Raw genomic sequence first — 23,492 nt, 5'->3', positions numbered from 1 at the left:
GGGACCTTAAGGCGCAAGTTCTTAGACGATAACCACACCAGATCCCCGACCATAAACAAGGGGTTAGCAGAACGTCTTCTATCAGCCAGAGTTTTTTGTATACTCTGGGACGCCTCTAGGTTCTTCTGAACCTGAGTCCAGACTGTGCACAGTTCCCGATGAACGACCTCTACCTCGGGATTGTTGGAACTACCAGGTGAAACGGAGGAGAACCGTGGATTCAACCCAAAATTACAGAAAAAGGGGGAGACCCCTGACGAGTTACTGACCCGGTTATTAAGGGAAAATTCGGCGAGGGGAATGAATGAGACCCAATCATATTGACAGTCAGAGATAAAACACCTTAAATATTGTTCTAGAGACTGATTTGTCCTCTCAGTTTGGCCATTAGTTTCAGGATGGAAGGCAGAGGAGAAGGACAGATTTTTACAGAAGGCTCTCCAAAACAATGAAACAAATTGTACCCCTCTGTCCGAAACAATATTGACAGGGACCCCATGGAGACGCAGGATGTGTTTGACAAACAAGTTAGCTAACTTCTTAGCATTGGGTAGTTTCTTGAGGGGCACAAAGTGGCACATCTTACTGAAGCGGTCTACTACCACCCACACCACCGACTTGCCTTGAGATGGAGGCAAATCGGTGATAAAATACATGGAGATATGGGTCCAAGGTCTCTGGGGAATGGGCAAAGAACGTAGTAAGCCCGCTGGTCGGGACCTGGGAGTCTTGGACCTGGCACAAACCTCACAAGCGGCGACGTAGGCCTTAACGTCTTTAGGCAACCCAGGCCACCAATAGTTTCTGGCAATGAGGTGTTTGGTACCCAGGATGCCTGGATGACCAGATAGTGCGGAGTCATGATTTTCCCTAAGTACCCTTAGCCGAAGTAGCAGGGGAACAAACAGCTTGTTCCCAGGAAGGTTCCCGGGAGCTGAACCTTGATCAGCCGCAATTTCAGAGACTAAATCAGAATCAATAGAAGAAACGACTATACCAGGAGGCAAAATACAAGAAGGATCTTCCTCCGAAGGAGGGCTGGCCATGAAGCTACTCGACAGTGCATCGGCCTTAATATTTTTAGACCCAGCCCTATAGGTAACCAAAAAGTTGAATCTGGTAAAAAATAGCGCCCATCGAGCTTGTCTCGGGTTTAGCCTCCGGGCAGATTCTAGGAAAACCAGATTCTTGTGGTCGGTAAGGACCGTTACCTGGTGCCTAGCCCCCTCCAGGAAGTGGCGCCACTCTTCAAATGCCCATTTAATGGCTAAGAGTTCGCGGTTGCCAATATCATAGTTACTCTCAGTGGGCGAAAACTTCCTGGAGAAGTAGGCACAGGGACGGAGATGGGTGAGGGACCTGGTACCCTGGGACAAGACAGCCCCCACTCCCACCTCGGATGCGTCAACCTCCACGATAAATGGCTCCATTTGGTTGGGCTGGACCAGCAGCGGAGCCGAGAAAAAGCACTTCTTAAGGACCTCAAAAGCCTGGACAGCCTCAGGAGGCCAGTGGAGGAGATCAGAACCTTTGCGCTTTGCTTAGCGATGACCGAGAAGTTAGCAATAAATCTCCTGTAATAATTAGCGAACCCCAAGAAACATTGTAACGCCTTCAGGGAGGCAGGTTGGACCCATTCCGCCACAGCCTGGACCTTGGCGGGGTCCATGCGGAATTCGTGAGGAGTGAGGATTTGACCCAAAAATGGTATCTCTTGCACCCCAAACACACATTTTTCGGTCTTCGCAAACAGTTTGTTTTCCCGAAGGACCTGGAGCACCTTCCTGACATGCTCAATGTGGGAGGACAAGTCCTTGGAAAACACGAGTATGTCATCAAGGTACACTACAAGAAATACCCCCAGGTAATCCCTTAAAATCTCATTTATGAAATTCTGGAAGACTACGGGGGCATTACACAACCCAAAGGGCATGACGAGGTATTCGAAATGACCTTCGGGCGTGTTAAACGCAGTCTTCCACTCATCCCCCTCTTTGATGCGGATAAGGTTATACGCCCCCCGTAGATCAAACTTAGAGAACCATTGGGCCCCCTGGACTTGATTAAAGAGATCAGGAATCAAAGGAAGGGGATACTGGCTCCTTACAGTGACCTTATTCAAGTTACGGTAGTCAATGCATGGCCTAAGACCACCATCCTTCTTCCCTACGAAGAAGAAGCCAGCACCTACCGGAGAAGTAGAGGGGCGATTGTAACCCTTGGCCAGGCATTCCTGGATATACTCCCTCATGGCTTCACGTTCGGGACAAGAAAGGTTAAATATCCTACCCTTAGGGAGCTTAGCTCCTGGTACCAAATCGATAGCGCAATCGTATTCCCTATGAGGAGGTAACACTTCGGAGGCCTCCTTAGAGAAAACATCGGCGAAGTCCTGAACAAACTCAGGTAGCGTGTTCACCTCCTCAGGGGGAGAAATAGAATTAACAGAAAAACATGACGTCAAGCATTCATTACCCCATTTGGTAAGCTCCCCAGTATTCCAGTCAAACGTGGGATTATGCAACTGCAACCAGGGAAGGCCTAAAACCAAATCGGACGATAATCCCTGCATCAACAGTACAGAGCACTGCTCCAAATGCATGGAGCCAACAAGGAGTTCAAAAACAGGGGTAAGCTGAGTAAAATAACCATTAGCAAGAGGAGTGGAGTCGATACCCACTACCGGGACAGGTTTAAGCAAATCAATCAAAGGCATAGCTAGAGACATAGCAAATTCCACAGACATGATATTAGCAGAAGACCCTGAATCCACGAAGGCACTGCCGGTAGCAGACCTACCACCAAAAGAGACCTGAAAGGAAAGCAAGATTTTATTACGTTTCATATTTACGGGAAATACCTGTGCGCCCAAGTGACCTCCCCGATGATCACTTAGGCGTGGAAGTTTTCCGGCTGCTTATTCTTACGCCTAGGACAGGTGTTCACTTGATGTTTGTCATCCCCACAATAGAAGCAGAGACCATTCTTCCTGCGGAACTCTCTACGTTGTCGGGGGGACACGGAGGCCCCGAGTTGCATAGGTACCTCTGAGTCTTCCGTGGAAGAGCGAAGCAACGGTACCTCGGGAGGCATCATGGGGGAGTCAGAGGGGAAAACACAAAACCGTTCAAGTTGTCGTTCCCTGAGACGTCGGTCAAGTCGTACCGCTAAAGCCATAACCTGGTCTAAGGAGTCAGAACAGGGATAGCTAACTAGCAGGTCTTTCAGGGCGTTCGACAGACCCAACCTAAACTGGCACCTTAAGGCAGGGTCATTCCACCAAGAAGCTACGCACCACTTCCTAAAGAGCAATACTCCTCCACAGGTCTCTTACCCTGACGTAAGGTCACCAGCTGACTCTCGGCAAAGGCAGTCCTGTCAGTCTCGTCATAAATGAGTCCGAGAGCAGAAAAGAAGCGGTCAACGGAGGAAAGTTCAGGGGCGTCAGGAGCCAGGAGCCAGGGAGAAGGCCCATTCTTGGGGCTCCTACTGGAGCCGGGACATAATTATACCCACCCGCTGGCTCTCAGAACCTGAGGAGTGGGGCTTTAAGCGAAAGTAGAGCTTACAACTCTCCCGAAAGGAGAGAAAAGTCCTCCGGTCCCCTGAGAACCGGTCAGGCAACTTGAGGTGGGGTTCAAGAGGTGAGGTGAGGGGTACTACCATGGCAGTGTCAGGCTGGTTGACCCTCTGAGCCAGGGCCTGGACCTGTAGGGAGAGACCCTGCATTTGCTGAGCCAGGGTCTCAAGGGGGTCCATAATAGAGTGAGGGACCAGGGTAGCCTAGGTATATGGCTTGTGATTATGTAATGGCAGGGGGGTAGGGAAACAGACAGTGAGCCCTAATCTACCCACCACTCAGTCCCTGCCTACTTGCAACGACCCACCCTAGGCGATGGGGTACAACTGGGCGACGGTCCCTACGCTCAGTAGGTGCACGACAGACAAACAGACAAGGGGACACAAGCAAAGGGAAATGGGGCAGTTGCCCACGGCAACACCGTGAGCAACAAGAGAGGTGAACGAGCCGAGTCAAACCAGGAATGTACAAGGTACCAAACGCAGAGCAGGAGAGTAGTCAGTAAGCCGGGGTCAGTATGAAGCAAGGTCAAATAGCTAGGAGATTCAGCAAGGCCAGGAAACCACACGAGAAGAATCACAAGCAAAGGAGGAACAGGAAAGGCAGGTATAAATAGACAGAGGGCGGGAGCTAGCTCCGTCTGGCCAGGCTGCGATAGGCTCTCCCACTCCTAAGCCTGCCATCCTGAGTGGTGGAAGATGGAGTCAGTCTCAGAGACATAGAACCAGGTGCAGACTGATTACCCATGGGCGTATACACAGAAGTTGTGCCTGGCAGATCCTTTACAGTTTCTCTGTCAGTAAAGTCAAAGTGGCGACGGCGGGAAGGGGTTAAAGGGGTTGTCTTCGACCAGCCAACTGATGACCTATCCACCGGATAGGTCATCAGTATAAGTTCAGAGCGGGTCCGACACAGAACGACCGCTATGCAGTGGTCAGAGCCATCTGCTTCTGGCTCTAACTACTGCATACCGTTTAAAACATGCGGAACCTGGAGGCAGCCGAAATAGCTGATCGGTGCGGGATCCAGGTGTCGGACCCGCACCGATCATATACTGATGACCTATCGGTGGATAGATCAACAGTTGTCTGGTCGTGGACAACCCTTTTAAGTTGGCTCCGTGTGGTTGATTGCGATCAGGTAGACACTGCCTAATTACAACTAATTGATTTTTATTACAAAGTGCCTGATTTTTCTATGCAGTGCTATAAGTTACTAACAGTGATGTCAGTATGAGATACTAGTGGTGTGTTTAATGATGTGAACATACCTTGAGCATCCCAGGTTGTTTGACAACCGTTGGAGCTTGTTAATTCTGTCTTATCCAATCAAATTGATTCTACAATGATTGTATTTGGGATATTAACCCCTTATTTTCCACTTGACTGACATGTGTCGGGATCACATCATTAGGTATGTTTTTTTATCTTGTTTTTATATGTCGTTGTGTATAAGTATTATATACATTTTTGGATATGGTACATTTAACATGGTTTTTTTGTACTTGATTATGGGGTGACGACAGAAAGGAGCGTGGTTTGGCACCAATTTCTGTCATTCTCATGTGTATATAAAGCTGTGTACATGGTTGTAGGGTATACTGGCTTGGGAAAGGCGATTGTATGGCCAAATATTTTGATTGTATTTGCGAATTGATGTGCAATAAAGGATGAAGTCTAATGCTAAATCAAGTGCAGTATTAAATACTCTTTTGGATCTAATAGTTGCTGGAAGTCGCTGAAGCCTGGACCCCAAACTAGGATAGGGTCAGTGATAAAGAAGCGCTTCACAGTGTGAAAAAGAGCCAACTGGGAGATCTGGAACGTCTGATAGTTGGATTTATGTCGATATAATGTGGCACTGTTAATGGGGCTACCACCCTTTCAGACATACTTGTTGATCAGTCTCTGAAAAATCCAGAGGTAGTAAACAGGAACTGGGATCAGGAGCACTCGGAAAAAGTACAGCAGCTTAGGCAGAAAAAAACATCTTCATCTATTATATGTGGTATTTACCCAAGTTCTCTAACATAGAGTAGAGGCATTGCAACATCGGGGGATAGTTGGCCACACACAAGGTATGTATGTCATTAGTGAAGTTAATCCCAAGATAGGTGAGGTAACCTGGTGACCATTAGAAGGGGAATTGAAATTTAAATAGTTCATTAAGAGGGCAAATCAAATTTACTTTGATCCAGAGAAATTATTTTGACTGCCCTAGTGGGGTCAGGAAGAATTTAATTTTCCATCACCATTGGCCACATTCTGGGGAGTTTGTCTTGTCTTAATCTGCATCAGTTAGCTACTGTAGGTCTCAGAAATGTTGATCTTGACAGGCATGACCATTTTTAAACTATGTGTAAAAAATGCTGTAGCTGTAGTCATCTTTGAGCCGTAATGATAGTAGCTGGCTGCCATTCTGATGTTATTCTTGAAAAAAATAGTGAACGTCACTAATGGACGGTGTCAAACACATAAATAGTATGTTCTATTTTGACTTGTGATCATACAACACACATGAGTTAATAAATATTCTTTTTTTCTTTCCAAGCCCAGCTGCTAGTGGAAACTGAATCTTTTGGAAGTCAAGTCCGGATAAGAGGAAAAGAAACTGATTTTTACCTTTGTATGAATAGAAAAGGAAAGCTTGTCGGGAAGGTAAGTCGTATACTTTAATTACAGAACTCTGTAAGCTTAACTTGAAGTTTGTTCAGACCCAAGCTTTAGTTTAGTGACAAATATGCTATATCCTATTTTAAAGGCCTTTTAGAAAAGCATTAATTGCAACCTATTCCCAAATATTTTAATAAACAAGTGTAGCATTAGTATCAGTTTTTGGAATATTACATGGTCATATCATTTACCTTCTGAGCCTAACGTGATTGTAAATTATTTTGGCACTTATTTGAAGCATATCCCCAGCCAAAATGAAAACTTGTCAGTGGTCCTGAATCTTTGTGTGATAATTGTGAACATTCTTTATTTTGTAAGCTCAACCATGTGTACTTCAAACATCTCTTGCTTTCAGTTTCTGACACAAAATGCTATTTCCTGTCAACCATTTTAGCTCCCATCTCAATCGGCCAAGCTTAGAGCCTACAAAAAAATAATCTTCCCTCTGTCAGCTCTGTCTACAGTCTTGGCCAAAGGTTTTGGGACTAACACAAATTTTGGTTTTATCAAAGTTTGCTGCTTCAGTTTTTATTGTGGCAATTTGCATTAACTCTAGATTGTTATAAAGAGTGATTAGATGATCATTCCTTCCTATAAAAATGAACTTAAAGATGCTCTGTCACCACATTATAAGTGGCCTATATTGTATATGATGTGATCGGCGCTGTAATGTAAAACAGCAGTGTTTTTTATTTAGAAAAACGATCATTTTTGACGGAGTTATGACCTATATTAGCTTTATGATAATGAGTTTCTCAATGGACAACTGGTCGTGTGTTACTTTTTGGCCAAGTGGGCGTTGTACAGAGGAGTGTATGACGCTGACCAATCAGCGTCATACACTTCTCTCCATTCATTTACACTGCAGATAGCGATATAGCTATATCGCTATGTGCAGCCTCATAAAACACACTATAACATTACTGCAGTGTCATGACAATGAATATACATTACCTCCAGCCAGGACTTGATGTGTATTCAGAATCCTGACCACTTCTCTGCACTTCTCTGTGATTTACAGCACAGCACAGCAAGACCTCGCGAGACTACGCCTGCTATGCTGTAACTCACAGAGACGCTAAAGAAGTGGTCAGGATTCTGAATACACATCACGTCCTGGCTGGAGGTAATGTCTATTCATTGTCAGGACCCTGCAGTAATGTTAGTGTTTGTGTATATGGCTGCACATAGCGATATAGCTATATCGCTATGTGCAGAGTAAATGAATGGAGAGAAGTGTATGACACTGATTAGTCAGCGTCATACACTTCTCTTCACGACGCCCACTTGGTCAAAAAGTAAAACACGCCCACTTGGTCATATAGTAAAACACGCCCAGTTGTCCATTGAGAAACTCATTAGCATAAAGTTAATATAGGTCATAACTCCGTCAAAAAATGATCGTTTTTCTAAATAAGGAAACACTGCTGTAATCTGCATTACATCGCCGATCACATCATGTACAATATAGTCCACTTATAATGTGTTGAGAGAGCATCTTTAATCACAATAACACAATTTCCACTGCATTTCAGACCTGCCACAAAATGACCTGCTAACATCATTTCAGTAATCTTATCATTCGCTCAGGAGAAAGTGTTAATGATCAAGGCAGCCAATATTACTCTGTCATGCTGATTGAATTATAAGAGCAGACTGGCTGCTTTAAAAGGGGGATGGTGCTTGGAATCATTGTCTTCTTCTGTTAACCAAGGTTACCTTCAAGGAAACATGTGCAGTCACTATTGCTTTGCATAAAAAGGGCTTTACAGGCAAGGACATTGCTTCTTGTAAGATTGCCCCTAAATTAACCATTTATCGTATCGTCAAGAACTTCAAGGAGAGAGGTTCAATTGCTGTGAAGATGGCTTCAGGGCGCCGAAGAAAGTCCAGCAAGTGCCAGGACCGTCTCCTAAAGAGGATTCAGCTACGGGATCAGTTCAACATCAGTGCATAGATTACTTAGGAATGGCAGCAGGCAGGTGTTAGTGCATCTGCACGCACAGTGAGGTGAAGGCTTTTGAAGGCTGGCTTGGTGTCAAGAAGGCCAGCAATGAAGCCACTTCTCCCCAAGAAAAACATCAAGGACAGACGAACATTCTGCAGGAAGTACAGGGATTGGACTGCAGAGGACTGGCATAAAGTCAATTAGCTAGCGGCCATAAGTAAGGCAGTAGTAATAAATGTAAAAAAAAAATACAAGGACATAGAAAAAATATTTTATTGAAATAAAAAACCCCCACACAACCCTCATTAACCATTTTATTGAGAATAAAGAAAATGCTGTCATTGAAGTCCTCGAATCCGAAGTAGTCCTACAACCGAACGTGTAAAAAAACAACAACAAAAAAACATTAGTAACACATGTGGTAGGCTTAGATAAAGAGCCCCAGCTGACAGTAATGTTGTACTTATCCTCCTCTTCGGCTCTGGGCGCAGAGGTCCTGACGCCAACCAATGCCGAGACGTTGTGCGCGGTGCACAGCGTCGTGACGTCAAGATGCGAGACCTAAGCAAAACATCAAGACCTAAGCTGCACTTGGGAACCAGGAGGGTAAGTATATTGTTTCTATAGTAATTGGGGCCAGTGTATTTTATTACATAGGCCCAAGTAACTATAGTAATTTTTAATAGATGTGGCGCGTTGGGCCACCGGCCCCTGGCTTCGGGGCCGTGTCACAATTGCGACCACTGTGACCCCTATAGCTACGTCACTGGGCTGTATTATACAGATGACACCTGCTGAGTATGGAGCACGCTCAGCCCGTTCTATACTTCCCCTTGATGGCTGCTACATAATGTACGTGGCATGTCGTTAGGGGTTTAAAGGGGTCCTCTAGACATTTTTTATTGATGGCCTATCCTTAGGATAGGTCATTAATATTAGATAGGTGGGGGTCCAAATCCTGGCACACCCGCCGATCAGCTGTTTTGAAGGGGCCGAAGTGTTCGTCGCCTTGGTCTCTTCAGTGTTTACCAGGCACAACGCCGTATACATTGGTAACAACTATGCCTGGGATTGCAGCTCAGTCTAGTTCACTTGAATGCAATCTCAGGCACAGTCGCTGTGGTCCCATCTATCACTGCCCCCCACTGATCTGATATTGATGGCCTATCCTAAGGATGGGCCAACAATATAAAATGCACTGAGGACCCCTTTAATGTAATGTGTGTAAAGTTTGAATCAGGGAGGGAATATATTTTTTAACATGGCAGAGGGCAGGGCCCGGCCGGCTTCAGTATAAGTCTTAACAGACACTGTTAAACAAAACTTACCCCTCCCCCTTTAACTTGCCCTACCTGTTCTCTGTCCATCCTGTGACTGTTCCCGCTATCCCCTTCCCCATTTATTAATGACTTACATATGGGTGGTGTACACCTATGTGGTTGACTCTTATAACTTGTGAACAATTACTTGAGAAATAGTTCTCCTCTATCATGTACATTGCCTTTAACCCATTCCCTGTCAAGGATGTACCTCATAGGAAGGCACTTCAGTATCAAAGCACGTATCTGATACGTCCTTGCTACTAACTGCTGTAAGTGAGTACTGAGGGTATGTTCACACGCTGTGTTTTCAGGCGTATTTCGGGACGTTTGTAGGTAACGCCTACAAACATCTGCCCATTGAATTCTATGGGAAAAATGGCGTTTCGTTCTGCAAAGGCATTATTTTACACCGCTGTTTTAAAAAACGGCGCGTAAAAAATTCCCCGTAAAAAGAAGGAGCAGTTTTTGTAGCTGTTTGTCATTGTGTCAATTTGGAAACAGCTCCAAAAACGTCTAGAAGAAACGCCTCAAAAAATGTTTTCAGCTTCAAAAACGTCTGAAAATCTGAATTTTCAGCTGTTTTTACTTTTGCGTGTGAACATACCCTGACGGCTGTATCGTAGCTAGATCTGCGATCCAGGGCTTGTTTGAAAGCTAAGAGTCCTGCTACTATCTAGCAAGCACTATAGCAGTTTGAAGTAAGAGTTGAATATGCTTGCACCCATGCTTCTAATAGCTATAACTTAAGCTAGAGCTGCAATTCCTTGCTTGTTTGACAGCTAATAATTTAGCTACGATCCAGCCCGATTTATAGTGGGTTGAAATGAGAGCTGCAGGAGTGCAGGGGGCTGGCGGTGGTACATGCTGACAGTGTGCATGGAGAGGCGGGGACTATATGATGTCCCTTTATGACTGTAGATGACCCTAGGGGGAGGGGTAACATGAACTTTTCTTCATGTTATCACCCCCTCTTATCAATCAGATAGGGTTCATTTTTTTTCAGAAAAGGAATAAGAAGCTGAGCAGTAGCAGTAGTTAGCCCGTTTATTGATTCTATGACTATGACGTTTATCAGCCTCTAGATCGTGCCGTCAAATAAGTCGCACCAAGAACTTGCACCACACAAAAACATCTATAAAGTTTGTACATTTTACACTGTCTCTATCCTGTCCGTTCCCAATCTTTAGCGTAAAATTTGCTGACTTGTTCTTTAGCGATACCTGTTACACGCTATAGTCACAGCTATAATGATTATCACTAAAGAAGAATTTCATATACATTTCTGATGGATGGAAAAGATTTTGTCAGTCAGACTTAGATTTTGATCATTAACAGCCGCAATAAACAATCATTTCCAACTAGTTCCACCAAAAAATAAATCAGTATTAGTTTAGGGAATTGTGATTATTGATCGGGGGTAGGCTGTGTTCACAATTTGTGCTCTTTGCTGTCATTTTTGCAGAATAGCGGCAAACAATGGAGCGGCAAAATACGTGATTCGACTGCGACATGTGAACATAGTATTAGAGTTTGTATAGGGGAATAAAAAATGATATACTTGTAGATTCCCCAATTTAATTTACAAGCAAAAATTGGTTGGTGCAATCCTGTTGTTTTGGCGTTTCTTTAACCCCTTCCCGCACCTTGGCGTAACTGTACGTCCAGATAAGCAGTAACTTCGCGCACCTGGGCGTACAGTTACGTCCGCGCTTTAAAAGTTAGGGTATGTTCACACGGCGGGGGTCCGTAACGGCTGAAATTACGGGGATGTTTCAGCCTGAAAACATCCCCGTAATTTCAGCCGTACCGGCATGTGCAGGCGCTTGAACGCCGCGTCAATTACGGCCGTAATTAGCGCTGCTATTCATTGGAGTCAATGAATAGCGGCTCCAATTACGGCCAAAGAAGTGACAGGTCACTTCTTCTACGCGGGCGTCTATTTACGCGCCGTCATTTGACAGCGGCGCGTAAATACACGCCTCGTGTGAACAGACAAACGTCTGCCCATTGCTTTCAATGGGCAGATGTTTGTCAGCGCTATTGAGGCGCTATTTTCGGCCGTAATTCTGGGCAAAATCGCCCGATTTACGTCCGTAAATAGGCCGTGTGAACATACCCTTAACCGCCGCGCGGCGCTACACCGCAGCGGCGGTTAACTGTGCAGGGTGTCTGCCCTGCTCTCCCCGTTGCCGATCAGCGGCCTGTCGCCGCTGAAATCGGCAATTAACCCCTTTGATGCGGTGGTCGATTGCGATCACCACATCGAAGAGGTTTACAGCGGATCGGCAGCCCCCCACATGTATTTGCGGGGGCTGGCGATCCTTATCATGGCAACCAGAGGCCAGACAATGACCTCCGGGTTGCCATGTACGGAAGCCTCGGAGGATCAGCCTCCGGCCGTTCCTCCTCTGCTTCCTGTCAGTGTGACAGTTACGTCACAATGACAGTTAGAACACATTACACTACGTGTGTAGTGTAATGTGTTCCAGCAGCGATCAGAGCTGCCAGTCTAAGTGTCCCCTAGTGGGACAAGTAAAAAAAGTTAAAAAAAGATAATAAAAATGTTTTGAAAAAGTGTAAAAATCAAAGTTAGAAGTGACATAAACAAAGAATGCTTTTTTTCCTATAATAAGTCAGAATCAGAATCAATAGAAGAAACGACTATACCAGGAGGCAAAATACAAGAAGGATCTTCCTCCGAAGGAGGGCTGGCCATGAAGCTACTCGACAGTGCATCGGCCTTAATATTTTTAGACCCAGCCCTATAGGTAACCAAAAAGTTGAATCTGGTAAAAAATAGCGCCCATCGAGCTTGTCTCGGGTTTAGCCTCCGGGCAGATTCTAGGAAAACCAGATTCTTGTGGTCGGTAAGGACCGTTACCTGGTGCCTAGCCCCCTCCAGGAAGTGGCGCCACTCTTCAAATGCCCATTTAATGGCTAAGAGTTCGCGGTTGCCAATATCATAGTTACTCTCAGTGGGCGAAAACTTCCTGGAGAAGTAGGCACAGGGACGGAGATGGGTGAGGGACCTGGTACCCTGGGACAAGACAGCCCCCACTCCCACCTCGGATGCGTCAACCTCCACGATAAATGGCTCCATTTGGTTGGGCTGGACCAGCAGCGGAGCCGAGAAAAAGCACTTCTTAAGGACCTCAAAAGCCTGGACAGCCTCAGGAGGCCAGTGGAGGAGATCAGAACCTTTGCGCTTTGCTTAGCGATGACCGAGAAGTTAGCAATAAATCTCCTGTAATAATTAGCGAACCCCAAGAAACATTGTAACGCCTTCAGGGAGGCAGGTTGGACCCATTCCGCCACAGCCTGGACCTTGGCGGGGTCCATGCGGAATTCGTGAGGAGTGAGGATTTGACCCAAAAATGGTATCTCTTGCACCCCAAACACACATTTTTCGGTCTTCGCAAACAGTTTGTTTTCCCGAAGGACCTGGAGCACCTTCCTGACATGCTCAATGTGGGAGGACAAGTCCTTGGAAAACACGAGTATGTCATCAAGGTACACTACAAGAAATACCCCCAGGTAATCCCTTAAAATCTCATTTATGAAATTCTGGAAGACTACGGGGGCATTACACAACCCAAAGGGCATGACGAGGTATTCGAAATGACCTTCGGGCGTGTTAAACGCAGTCTTCCACTCATCCCCCTCTTTGATGCGGATAAGGTTATACGCCCCCCGTAGATCAAACTTAGAGAACCATTGGGCCCCCTGGACTTGATTAAAGAGATCAGGAATCAAAGGAAGGGGATACTGGCTCCTTACAGTGACCTCACTATTGCTTTGCATAAAAAGGGCTTTACAGGCAAGGACATTGCTTCTTGTAAGATTGCCCCTAAATTAACCATTTATCGTATCGTCAAGAACTTCAAGGAGAGAGGTTCAATTGCTGTGAAGATGGCTTCAGGGCGCCGAAGAAAGTCCAGCAAGTGCCAGGACCGTCTCCTAAAGAGGATTCAGCTACGGGATCAGTTCAACATCAGTGCATAGATTACTTAGGAATGGCAGCAGGCAGGTGTTAGTGCATCTGCACGCACAGTGAGGTGAAGGCTTTTGAAGGCTGGCTTGGTGTCAAGAAGGCCAGCAATGAAGCCACTTCTCCCCAAGAAAAACATCAAGGACAGACGAACATTCTGCAGGAAGTACAGGGATTGGACTGCAGAGGACTGGCATAAAGTCAATTAGCTAGCGGCCATAAGTAAGGCAGTAGTAATAAATGTAAAAAAAAAATACAAGGACATAGAAAAAATATTTTATTGAAATAAAAAACCCCCACACAACCCTCATTAACCATTTTATTGAGAATAAAGAAAATGCTGTCATTGAAGTCCTCGAATCCGAAGTAGTCCTACAACCGAACGTGTAAAAAAACAACAACAAAAAAACATTAGTAACACATGTGGTAGGCTTAGATAAAGAGCCCCAGCTGACAGTAATGTTGTACTTATCCTCCTCTTCGGCTCTGGGCGCAGAGGTCCTGACGCCAACCAATGCCGAGACGTTGTGCGCGGTGCACAGCGTCGTGACGTCAAGATGCGAGACCTAAGCAAAACATCAAGACCTAAGCTGCACTTGGGAACCAGGAGGGTAAGTATATTGTTTCTATAGTAATTGGGGCCAGTGTATTTTATTACATAGGCCCAAGTAACTATAGTAATTTTTAATAGATGTGGCGCGTTGGGCCACCGGCCCCTGGCTTCGGGGCCGTGTCACAATTGCGACCACTGTGACCCCTATAGCTACGTCACTGGGCTGTATTATACAGATGACACCTGCTGAGTATGGAGCACGCTCAGCCCGTTCTATACTTCCCCTTGATGGCTGCTACATAATGTACGTGGCATGTCGTTAGGGGTTTAAAGGGGTCCTCTAGACATTTTTTATTGATGGCCTATCCTTAGGATAGGTCATTAATATTAGATAGGTGGGGGTCCAAATCCTGGCACACCCGCCGATCAGCTGTTTTGAAGGGGCCGAAGTGTTCGTCGCCTTGGTCTCTTCAGTGTTTACCAGGCACAACGCCGTATACATTGGTAACAACTATGCCTGGGATTGCAGCTCAGTCTAGTTCACTTGAATGCAATCTCAGGCACAGTCGCTGTGGTCCCATCTATCACTGCCCCCCACTGATCTGATATTGATGGCCTATCCTAAGGATGGGCCAACAATATAAAATGCACTGAGGACCCCTTTAATGTAATGTGTGTAAAGTTTGAATCAGGGAGGGAATATATTTTTTAACATGGCAGAGGGCAGGGCCCGGCCGGCTTCAGTATAAGTCTTAACAGACACTGTTAAACAAAACTTACCCCTCCCCCTTTAACTTGCCCTACCTGTTCTCTGTCCATCCTGTGACTGTTCCCGCTATCCCCTTCCCCATTTATTAATGACTTACATATGGGTGGTGTACACCTATGTGGTTGACTCTTATAACTTGTGAACAATTACTTGAGAAATAGTTCTCCTCTATCATGTACATTGCCTTTAACCCATTCCCTGTCAAGGATGTACCTCATAGGAAGGCACTTCAGTATCAAAGCACGTATCTGATACGTCCTTGCTACTAACTGCTGTAAGTGAGTACTGAGGGTATGTTCACACGCTGTGTTTTCAGGCGTATTTCGGGACGTTTGTAGGTAACGCCTACAAACATCTGCCCATTGAATTCTATGGGAAAAATGGCGTTTCGTTCTGCAAAGGCATTATTTTACACCGCTGTTTTAAAAAACGGCGCGTAAAAAATTCCCCGTAAAAAGAAGGAGCAGTTTTTGTAGCTGTTTGTCATTGTGTCAATTTGGAAACAGCTCCAAAAACGTCTAGAAGAAACGCCTCAAAAAATGTTTTCAGCTTCAAAAACGTCTGAAAATCTGAATTTTCAGCTGTTTTTACTTTTGCGTGTGAACATACCCTGACGGCTGTATCGTAGCTAGATCTGCGATCCAGGGCTTGTTTGAAAGCTAAGAGTCCTGCTACTATCTAGCAAGCACTATAGCAGTTTGAAGTAAGAGTTGAATATGCTTGCACCCATGCTTCTAATAGCTATAACTTAAGCTAGAGCTGCAATTCCTTGCTTGTTTGACAGCTAATAATTTAGCTACGATCCAGCCCGATTTATAGTGGGTTGAAATGAGAGCTGCAGGAGTGCAGGGGGCTGGCGGTGGTACATGCTGACAGTGTGCATGGAGAGGCGGGGACTATATGATGTCCCTTTATGACTGTAGATGACCCTAGGGGGAGGGGTAACATGAACTTTTCTTCATGTTATCACCCCCTCTTATCAATCAGATAGGGTTCATTTTTTTTCAGAAAAGGAATAAGAAGCTGAGCAGTAGCAGTAGTTAGCCCGTTTATTGATTCTATGACTATGACGTTTATCAGCCTCTAGATCGTGCCGTCAAATAAGTCGCACCAAGAACTTGCACCACACAAAAACATCTATAAAGTTTGTACATTTTACACTGTCTCTATCCTGTCCGTTCCCAATCTTTAGCGTAAAATTTGCTGACTTGTTCTTTAGCGATACCTGTTACACGCTATAGTCACAGCTATAATGATTATCACTAAAGAAGAATTTCATATACATTTCTGATGGATGGAAAAGATTTTGTCAGTCAGACTTAGATTTTGATCATTAACAGCCGCAATAAACAATCATTTCCAACTAGTTCCACCAAAAAATAAATCAGTATTAGTTTAGGGAATTGTGATTATTGATCGGGGGTAGGCTGTGTTCACAATTTGTGCTCTTTGCTGTCATTTTTGCAGAATAGCGGCAAACAATGGAGCGGCAAAATACGTGATTCGACTGCGACATGTGAACATAGTATTAGAGTTTGTATAGGGGAATAAAAAATGATATACTTGTAGATTCCCCAATTTAATTTACAAGCAAAAATTGGTTGGTGCAATCCTGTTGTTTTGGCGTTTCTTTAACCCCTTCCCGCACCTTGGCGTAACTGTACGTCCAGATAAGCAGTAACTTCGCGCACCTGGGCGTACAGTTACGTCCGCGCTTTAAAAGTTAGGGTATGTTCACACGGCGGGGGTCCGTAACGGCTGAAATTACGGGGATGTTTCAGCCTGAAAACATCCCCGTAATTTCAGCCGTACCGGCATGTGCAGGCGCTTGAACGCCGCGTCAATTACGGCCGTAATTAGCGCTGCTATTCATTGGAGTCAATGAATAGCGGCTCCAATTACGGCCAAAGAAGTGACAGGTCACTTCTTCTACGCGGGCGTCTATTTACGCGCCGTCATTTGACAGCGGCGCGTAAATACACGCCTCGTGTGAACAGACAAACGTCTGCCCATTGCTTTCAATGGGCAGATGTTTGTCAGCGCTATTGAGGCGCTATTTTCGGCCGTAATTCTGGGCAAAATCGCCCGATTTACGTCCGTAAATAGGCCGTGTGAACATACCCTTAACCGCCGCGCGGCGCTACACCGCAGCGGCGGTTAACTGTGCAGGGTGTCTGCCCTGCTCTCCCCGTTGCCGATCAGCGGCCTGTCGCCGCTGAAATCGGCAATTAACCCCTTTGATGCGGTGGTCGATTGCGATCACCACATCGAAGAGGTTTACAGCGGATCGGCAGCCCCCCACATGTATTTGCGGGGGCTGGCGATCCTTATCATGGCAACCAGAGGCCAGACAATGACCTCCGGGTTGCCATGTACGGAAGCCTCGGAGGATCAGCCTCCGGCCGTTCCTCCTCTGCTTCCTGTCAGTGTGACAGTTACGTCACAATGACAGTTAGAACACATTACACTACGTGTGTAGTGTAATGTGTTCCAGCAGCGATCAGAGCTGCCAGTCTAAGTGTCCCCTAGTGGGACAAGTAAAAAAAGTTAAAAAAAGATAATAAAAATGTTTTGAAAAAGTGTAAAAATCAAAGTTAGAAGTGACATAAACAAAGAATGCTTTTTTTCCTATAATAAGTCTTTTATTATAGGAAAAAAATTAACACGTTAAAAAAAGTACACATATTTGGTATCGCCGCGTTCGTAACGACCCCAACTATAAAACTGTAATATTATTTTTCCCGCACGGTGAACACCGCGAAAAAAATAAACGAAAAACAGTGCCCGAATCACAATGTTTTGGTTACCAACCCTCCCAAAATATACAATAAAAAGTGATCAAAAAGTCGCATGTACGCCAAAATGGTACCAATACAAACTACATCCCGTCCCGCAAAAAACAAGCCCTTACACCGCTTTTTTGACTGAAAAATAAAAACGTTATGGCTCTAAGAATATGGTGACACAAAAATTTATTTATTTTATAAATAAGTGATTTTATTGCACAAACGCTGCAAAACATAAAAAAATTATATACATCTGGTATCGCCGTAATCGTATCGACCCGCAGAATAAAGTATAATGGTCATTTATAGCCCAGGGTGAAGGCCATAAAAAAAAACAAATAAAAAACATTGTCAGAATTAATGGTTTTTGGTCACCTTGCTTGCCAAAAAATGGAATAAAACGTGATCAAAAAAATTTCTGGTAGCCCAAAATGGTACCAATGAAAACTACAGATTGTCCTGCAAAGAATAAACCCTCACACGGCTCCGGTGGAGAAAAAATAAAAAAGTTCTGGCTCTCAGAATATGGCGATGCAAAATGTGTAGTGTCCAAAAGCGGATAAGATCGGGCACCATTTATAAGTGCGACACTGGCCACATATCTGCGGATTATTATTTATTTACTGCATTATTATACCCTCTTATTATACCATGATGTACCCCGCACAGATAACATGTACCCTGATGTACTCCGCACAGATAACATGTACCCTGATGTACCCCGCACAGATTACATACGCCCCCACATTATAAACTGAAACACCAGTAAAACCCCAAACAGAACAACTACCAAGCAAAATCTGTGCCCCAAAAGCCAAATGGCGTCCCTCCCTTCTGAGCCCTGCAGCGTGCCTAAACACCAATTTACGTCCACAGATATGGCATCGCCATACCCGGGAGAACCCGGTTAATATTTTGAGTTATTTGTCTTCAGTGGCACAAACTGGGCATAACATATACTGCACTAAAATGGCATATGAGTGGAAAATTGTAATTTTCACTCCGCACCATGCGCTGCGCATTAACCCCTGCGCGCACCATGACATAGCATGTCGTAGTGTGGGGGGTGATGTATGGAGCGTCTCACGTAAAAAATAAAGAATTTAGAACGGCAAAATCGCTGTTTTTTTGGTCACCTTGGCTCTACCTAAAAATGTAATAAAAAGTGCTCAAAAAGTTGTATGTACCAAAAAGTTGCACCAATAAAAACGACCGCTCGTCCCTCAATAAATAAGCCCTCATACCGCTCTATTGACTGAAAAATAAAAAAGTTGTGGCTCTTGGAACGCGGGGAGGAAAAAACTAAGAAGGAAAAGAAAAAAATGGATCACTCCAGAAAGGGTTAATTGCTTTCTAATGAAAAACCATTTATGACCACATGTGGGGTATTGCCGTACTCGGGAGAAATTGCTTTACAAATGTTGGGGTGCTTTTTCCCCCTTTATCCTTTGTGAAATTGAAAAAAATTCAACATTTTAGTGGAAGAAATGTCGATATTCATTTTCACGGCCTAATTCTAATAAATCCTGCAAAAGACTTGTGGGGTCTAAATGCCCACTATATCCCTAGATAGATTCTTTAAGTGGTGTAATTTCCACTTTTGGGGGGTTTCCCCTGTTTTGGCCTCTCAGGGGCTTTGCAAATGCGACATGGCACCCAAAAACCATTTCAGCTAAATTTGAGCTCCAAAAGCCAAATAGCGCTCCTTCCCTTCTAAGCCTTGCTGTGGGTCCAAACAGAAGTTTATTACTACATATGGCATATTTCCGTAATCGGGAGAAATTGTTTTACAAATGTTGGGGTGCTTTTTCTCCTTTATTCCTTGTAAAAATTAAAAATGGCTACCTTTTTTCAGAAAAAAAGTCGATTTTTACCTTTACAGAATAATTTCAATGATTTCAGCAAAACAACCGTGGTGTCAAAATGCTAACTTTACCCCTAGAAAAATTCCTTAAGGGGTGTAGTTTGCAAAATGGGGCCACTTTACGGGGGTTTCCACTATTTTGTTCCCTCCAGTGCATTTCAAACGCGACATGGCACTGAAAACCATTCCAGCAAAATCAGAATTTCAAAATCCAAATGGTGCTCCTTTCCTTCTGAGTCCTGCTGTGGGTCCAAACAGCAGTTTATTACCACATATGGGGTATTGCTATAATCAGGAGAAATTGCTTTACATATGTTGGGGTGTTTTTTCTCTTTTATACCTTGAAAAAATTAAAAATTTCTACGTTTTTTCAGAAAAAAGTAGATTTTCATCTTCACAAACTAATTCAAATAAATTTAGCAAAAAAACTGTGGGTTCAAAATGCTAACTATACCCCTAGATAAATTCCCTGAGGGGTTTAGTTTCCAAAATGAGGTCACTTTTGGGGGTCTTTATTGTTTTGGCCCCACAAGACCTCTTCAAACCTGACATGGTACCTAAAATATATGCTAAAAAAAGAAGGCCCCAAAATCCACTAGGTGCTCCTTTGCTTCTGAGGCCTGTGTTTCAGTCCATGACCGAACTAGGGCCACATGTGGGGTATTTCTAAAAACTGCAGAATCTGGGCAATAAATAATAAGTTACATTTTTTGGGAAAAACCTTCTGTGGTACAGAAAAAAATGTATTACAAATGAATTTTGTATAAAAAAAATGAAATTTGTTACTTTCACCTCTACTTTGCTTTAATTCCTGTGAAACGCCTAAAGGGTTAATACACTTTCTGAATGCTGTTTTGAATACTTTGAGGGGTGCAGTTTTCAAAATGGGGTGATTTATGGGGACTTTCTAATATATAAGACTCTCAAAGCCACTTCAGAACTGAACTTGTCCTTGTAAAAATCGCCTTTTGAAATTTTCTTGAAAATATGAGAAATTGCTGCTAAAGTTCTAAGCCTTGTAACCTCCTAGAAAAATAAAATAATGTTCAAAAAACGATGCCAAACTAAAGTAGACATGTGGGGGATGGTAACTAGTAACTATTTTGTGTGGTATTACTATCGGTTTTACAAGCAGATACATTTAAATTAAGAAAAATGCTAATTTTTGCAATTTTTCGCTAAATTTTGGTGTTTTTTACAATTAAATACTGAATCTATCAGGCAAATTTTGCCAGTAACATAAAGTCCAATGTGTCACGAGAAAACAATCTCAGAATCGCTTGGATAGGTAAAAGCATTCCGGAGTTATTACCACATAAAGTGACACATGTCAGATTTTAAAAATCGGCTTCGTCCTGAAGGCCAAAACAGGCTCAGTCCTGAAGGGGTTAACACACGCTCCTGTGAATGTAGACAAATGTTGTATGCATCAACTCTTCACATATTACAGTTTTCCACAGAGTAATTATTTTTTTTGCATAAAGGGTAAGCATACGCATTCTATTCACAAATTTGAATTATTTATGCAATTTTTTCTCATAATCACTGTTTGATGCAAAGTCACGAGAAGGTGGTTGTGTGTATACATTAATAAGTTGTATATTTATACACAGTATGCTGTGCACTTTCAAAAAGTTTCGATATTTAGCAGCATAGTAGTTGTTTGCCTTGTGCAGTATATTAATTGTGCATGACAGCCAAATATGACATTGTCTCTGTTTCAGTATTTTCTGAAAGCACAAGCTCTTGTTGATGTAGATTAGGTGGTATATATGAGTTTTGCCTTTTTCCTTGGCCTATTATTTTTACATTGTTTTGCATCTAAAAATATGTGAGTTTTAGGCTCTAATGTACACTATATGAACAAAAGTAGTTGCCAAGTGCTGAGGCGCATACTGCATTAAAGTTGCCAATGCACTGCTGACTCAATAACTGCAGAGTTCCGAACCACCTCTGGAATTAACACCCGCACAAAAACCGTGCACTGGGATCTTCATAGCATGGCCTTCCATGGCCAAGCAGCTTCATGCAAGCCTTACTATATAGAATACCTCAATAAACACTTTATCAACTGCAAGTCCAGGGGGGTGATATACTTGGCAAAATGCACATGCCCCAAGGATTACATAGGTAAAACTAAAAGACAGTTTAGAAGTCGTATTAGAGACCACTACAATGACATCCTCAAAAAAAGGGACACCACAATATCACGACATGTATGGCAGACACATGGGGGTGACCCCAAAGCCATTAAATTCCAGGGTATTCAGCAAGTTGAGCCCAGCCCAAGAGGGGGAGAATGGGAGTCAAGATGGATATATAAAATGAGATCAGTGACCCCAGAAGGTATCAATGACAATGTAAACTTTGCATGTTTCCTGTAGAGCTACCTAATGGCAATGTAAAAGAATACTAGTTATGGTGAAATATTACCAAGAGAAGATCTTATGGACTGTGATCAATACAATACACAGTAGATATATTACTATTGACTATCTTCGAGTAACCATTAATCATCAGGAGACACTAGTCATAACATTTCAGCTCTGGGTACATACGAGTGATTGGCTATCGGACGATCGAACTTCCAGAAGGGGATGGTCTTACGGATACACAAAAAGACACGGAAATTAAGCATTCACTGCCACCTCCGAACACCAACGAGTCAGATCACATATACTCCTGACGTCTCCCTGACAAACCCAGAATAGGGTGAAACGCGCAGGAGGTGGAGTTGCTCACTGCACTCAGAATTTATTTTTTTGGTAAATTCTTTATTTTTACAATATTTCAATTCAAAGACATGTTAATCAAGGGAACAAAAAGAAGAAAAAGGGGGGGGGGACTGAAAACAAAATAATAACATATGCCAAATAGTAGACACGCAGGTCCACAATATTGCATCAATACAACTGACAGAATCCGGCATGTCAACATCGAAGAGAGGGGAGAAAGAAGAAAATAGAGAAAAGACAAAGAAAGGGAGTGAACATAATATTAAAAAAAAAGAGGGGGGGACGGGTAGTATAGCGGGAGCGGGTACTGTAGGCACATGGTCCACTTCGCACCTTAGGAGGCATGACATCTATGCCTCAGGTAGTCATGATGGTCCTATATTCTGGGGTGTCTTGATAGACAATCCAAAGGTACCATGTTTTAGAGAAAATGTTGCATCGATTAATCAAGTGAGAAGTGGAAGGACCTCCTCCATGCTCTTAATTTCCTCAATCTTAAGAAACCAGAGTCGGAGAGAGGGTGTTCTGTGCTCTTCCACAAAACAGGTATACAAGCCCGTACCACTGCACTCAGAATTTAACGTAGGCAGATTAGGTTATCCGGCATTGAGATAGTCTATCAGGTCTGAATGCAGACCCGATAATAGATAGGACAGATACAGTGTACAGCAGTACTACAAGACTAAGCATGCTAGGAAGTAACACTGTTCACAAAGCATAGTGATATATACGGCTGCCTCTTTGATATTTATATGTTTGTATGTCAGTACATGTTTCACAAAAGAACATGTGATGTTCCTTGTTTTACTCTAGCCCAATAAAAGCTACGTTTTATAAATAATCCTTCCTCTATATTATACTATAACTGAAATTCGAAGGAACTAACGGGAACCAGCCCGTCAGTCGATATCTGGGAAAGCTTTACTTTACCAAGCACAATGCCAAGGGTCGGTTGGAGTGGTGTAAAGCATGCCACCATCACTGAACTCTGGAGCTGTGGAAACATGTTCTGTGGAGTGATGAATCACCCTTTTCTATCTAGCAGTCTGATGGAAAAGTCTGGGTTTGGTGAATGCCAGGAGAATGTTACCTGCCTGACTGCATTGTGCCAACTGTAAAGTTTGGTAGAGGAGGTATAATTCTATGGGGTTGTTTTTCAGGGGTTGGCCTTGGCCCCTTAGTTCCAGTGAATGGAGACCTTAATACTTCAGCATACCAAGACATTTTGGACAATTGTATGCTTCCAACTTTATGGGAACAGTTTGGGGAATGCCC

The 23,492-nt window shown here is 43.7% G+C and overlaps 1 protein-coding gene across 1 annotated transcript in view; it reads left to right on the top strand.

Moving 5' to 3' along the window:
• The window catches only part of FGF18 (fibroblast growth factor 18), a 262,832-nt gene that overhangs the window by 144,839 nt on the left and 94,501 nt on the right, over positions 1 to 23,492 (top strand). The window contains exon 3 of the mRNA XM_075859367.1: positions 6,131 to 6,237. Within this exon, the coding sequence (XP_075715482.1) occupies positions 6,131 to 6,237 (107 nt within the window). The remainder of the gene's footprint in view (positions 1 to 6,130; positions 6,238 to 23,492) is intronic.

This window comes from Rhinoderma darwinii, chromosome 3 (assembly GCF_050947455.1).
Source record: "Rhinoderma darwinii isolate aRhiDar2 chromosome 3, aRhiDar2.hap1, whole genome shotgun sequence".
NCBI classification, from domain to species: Eukaryota; Metazoa; Chordata; class Amphibia; order Anura; family Rhinodermatidae; genus Rhinoderma; species Rhinoderma darwinii.
Note: the sequence above shows the minus strand (reverse complement) of the source record. Positions and strands in the feature narration are given on the sequence as shown.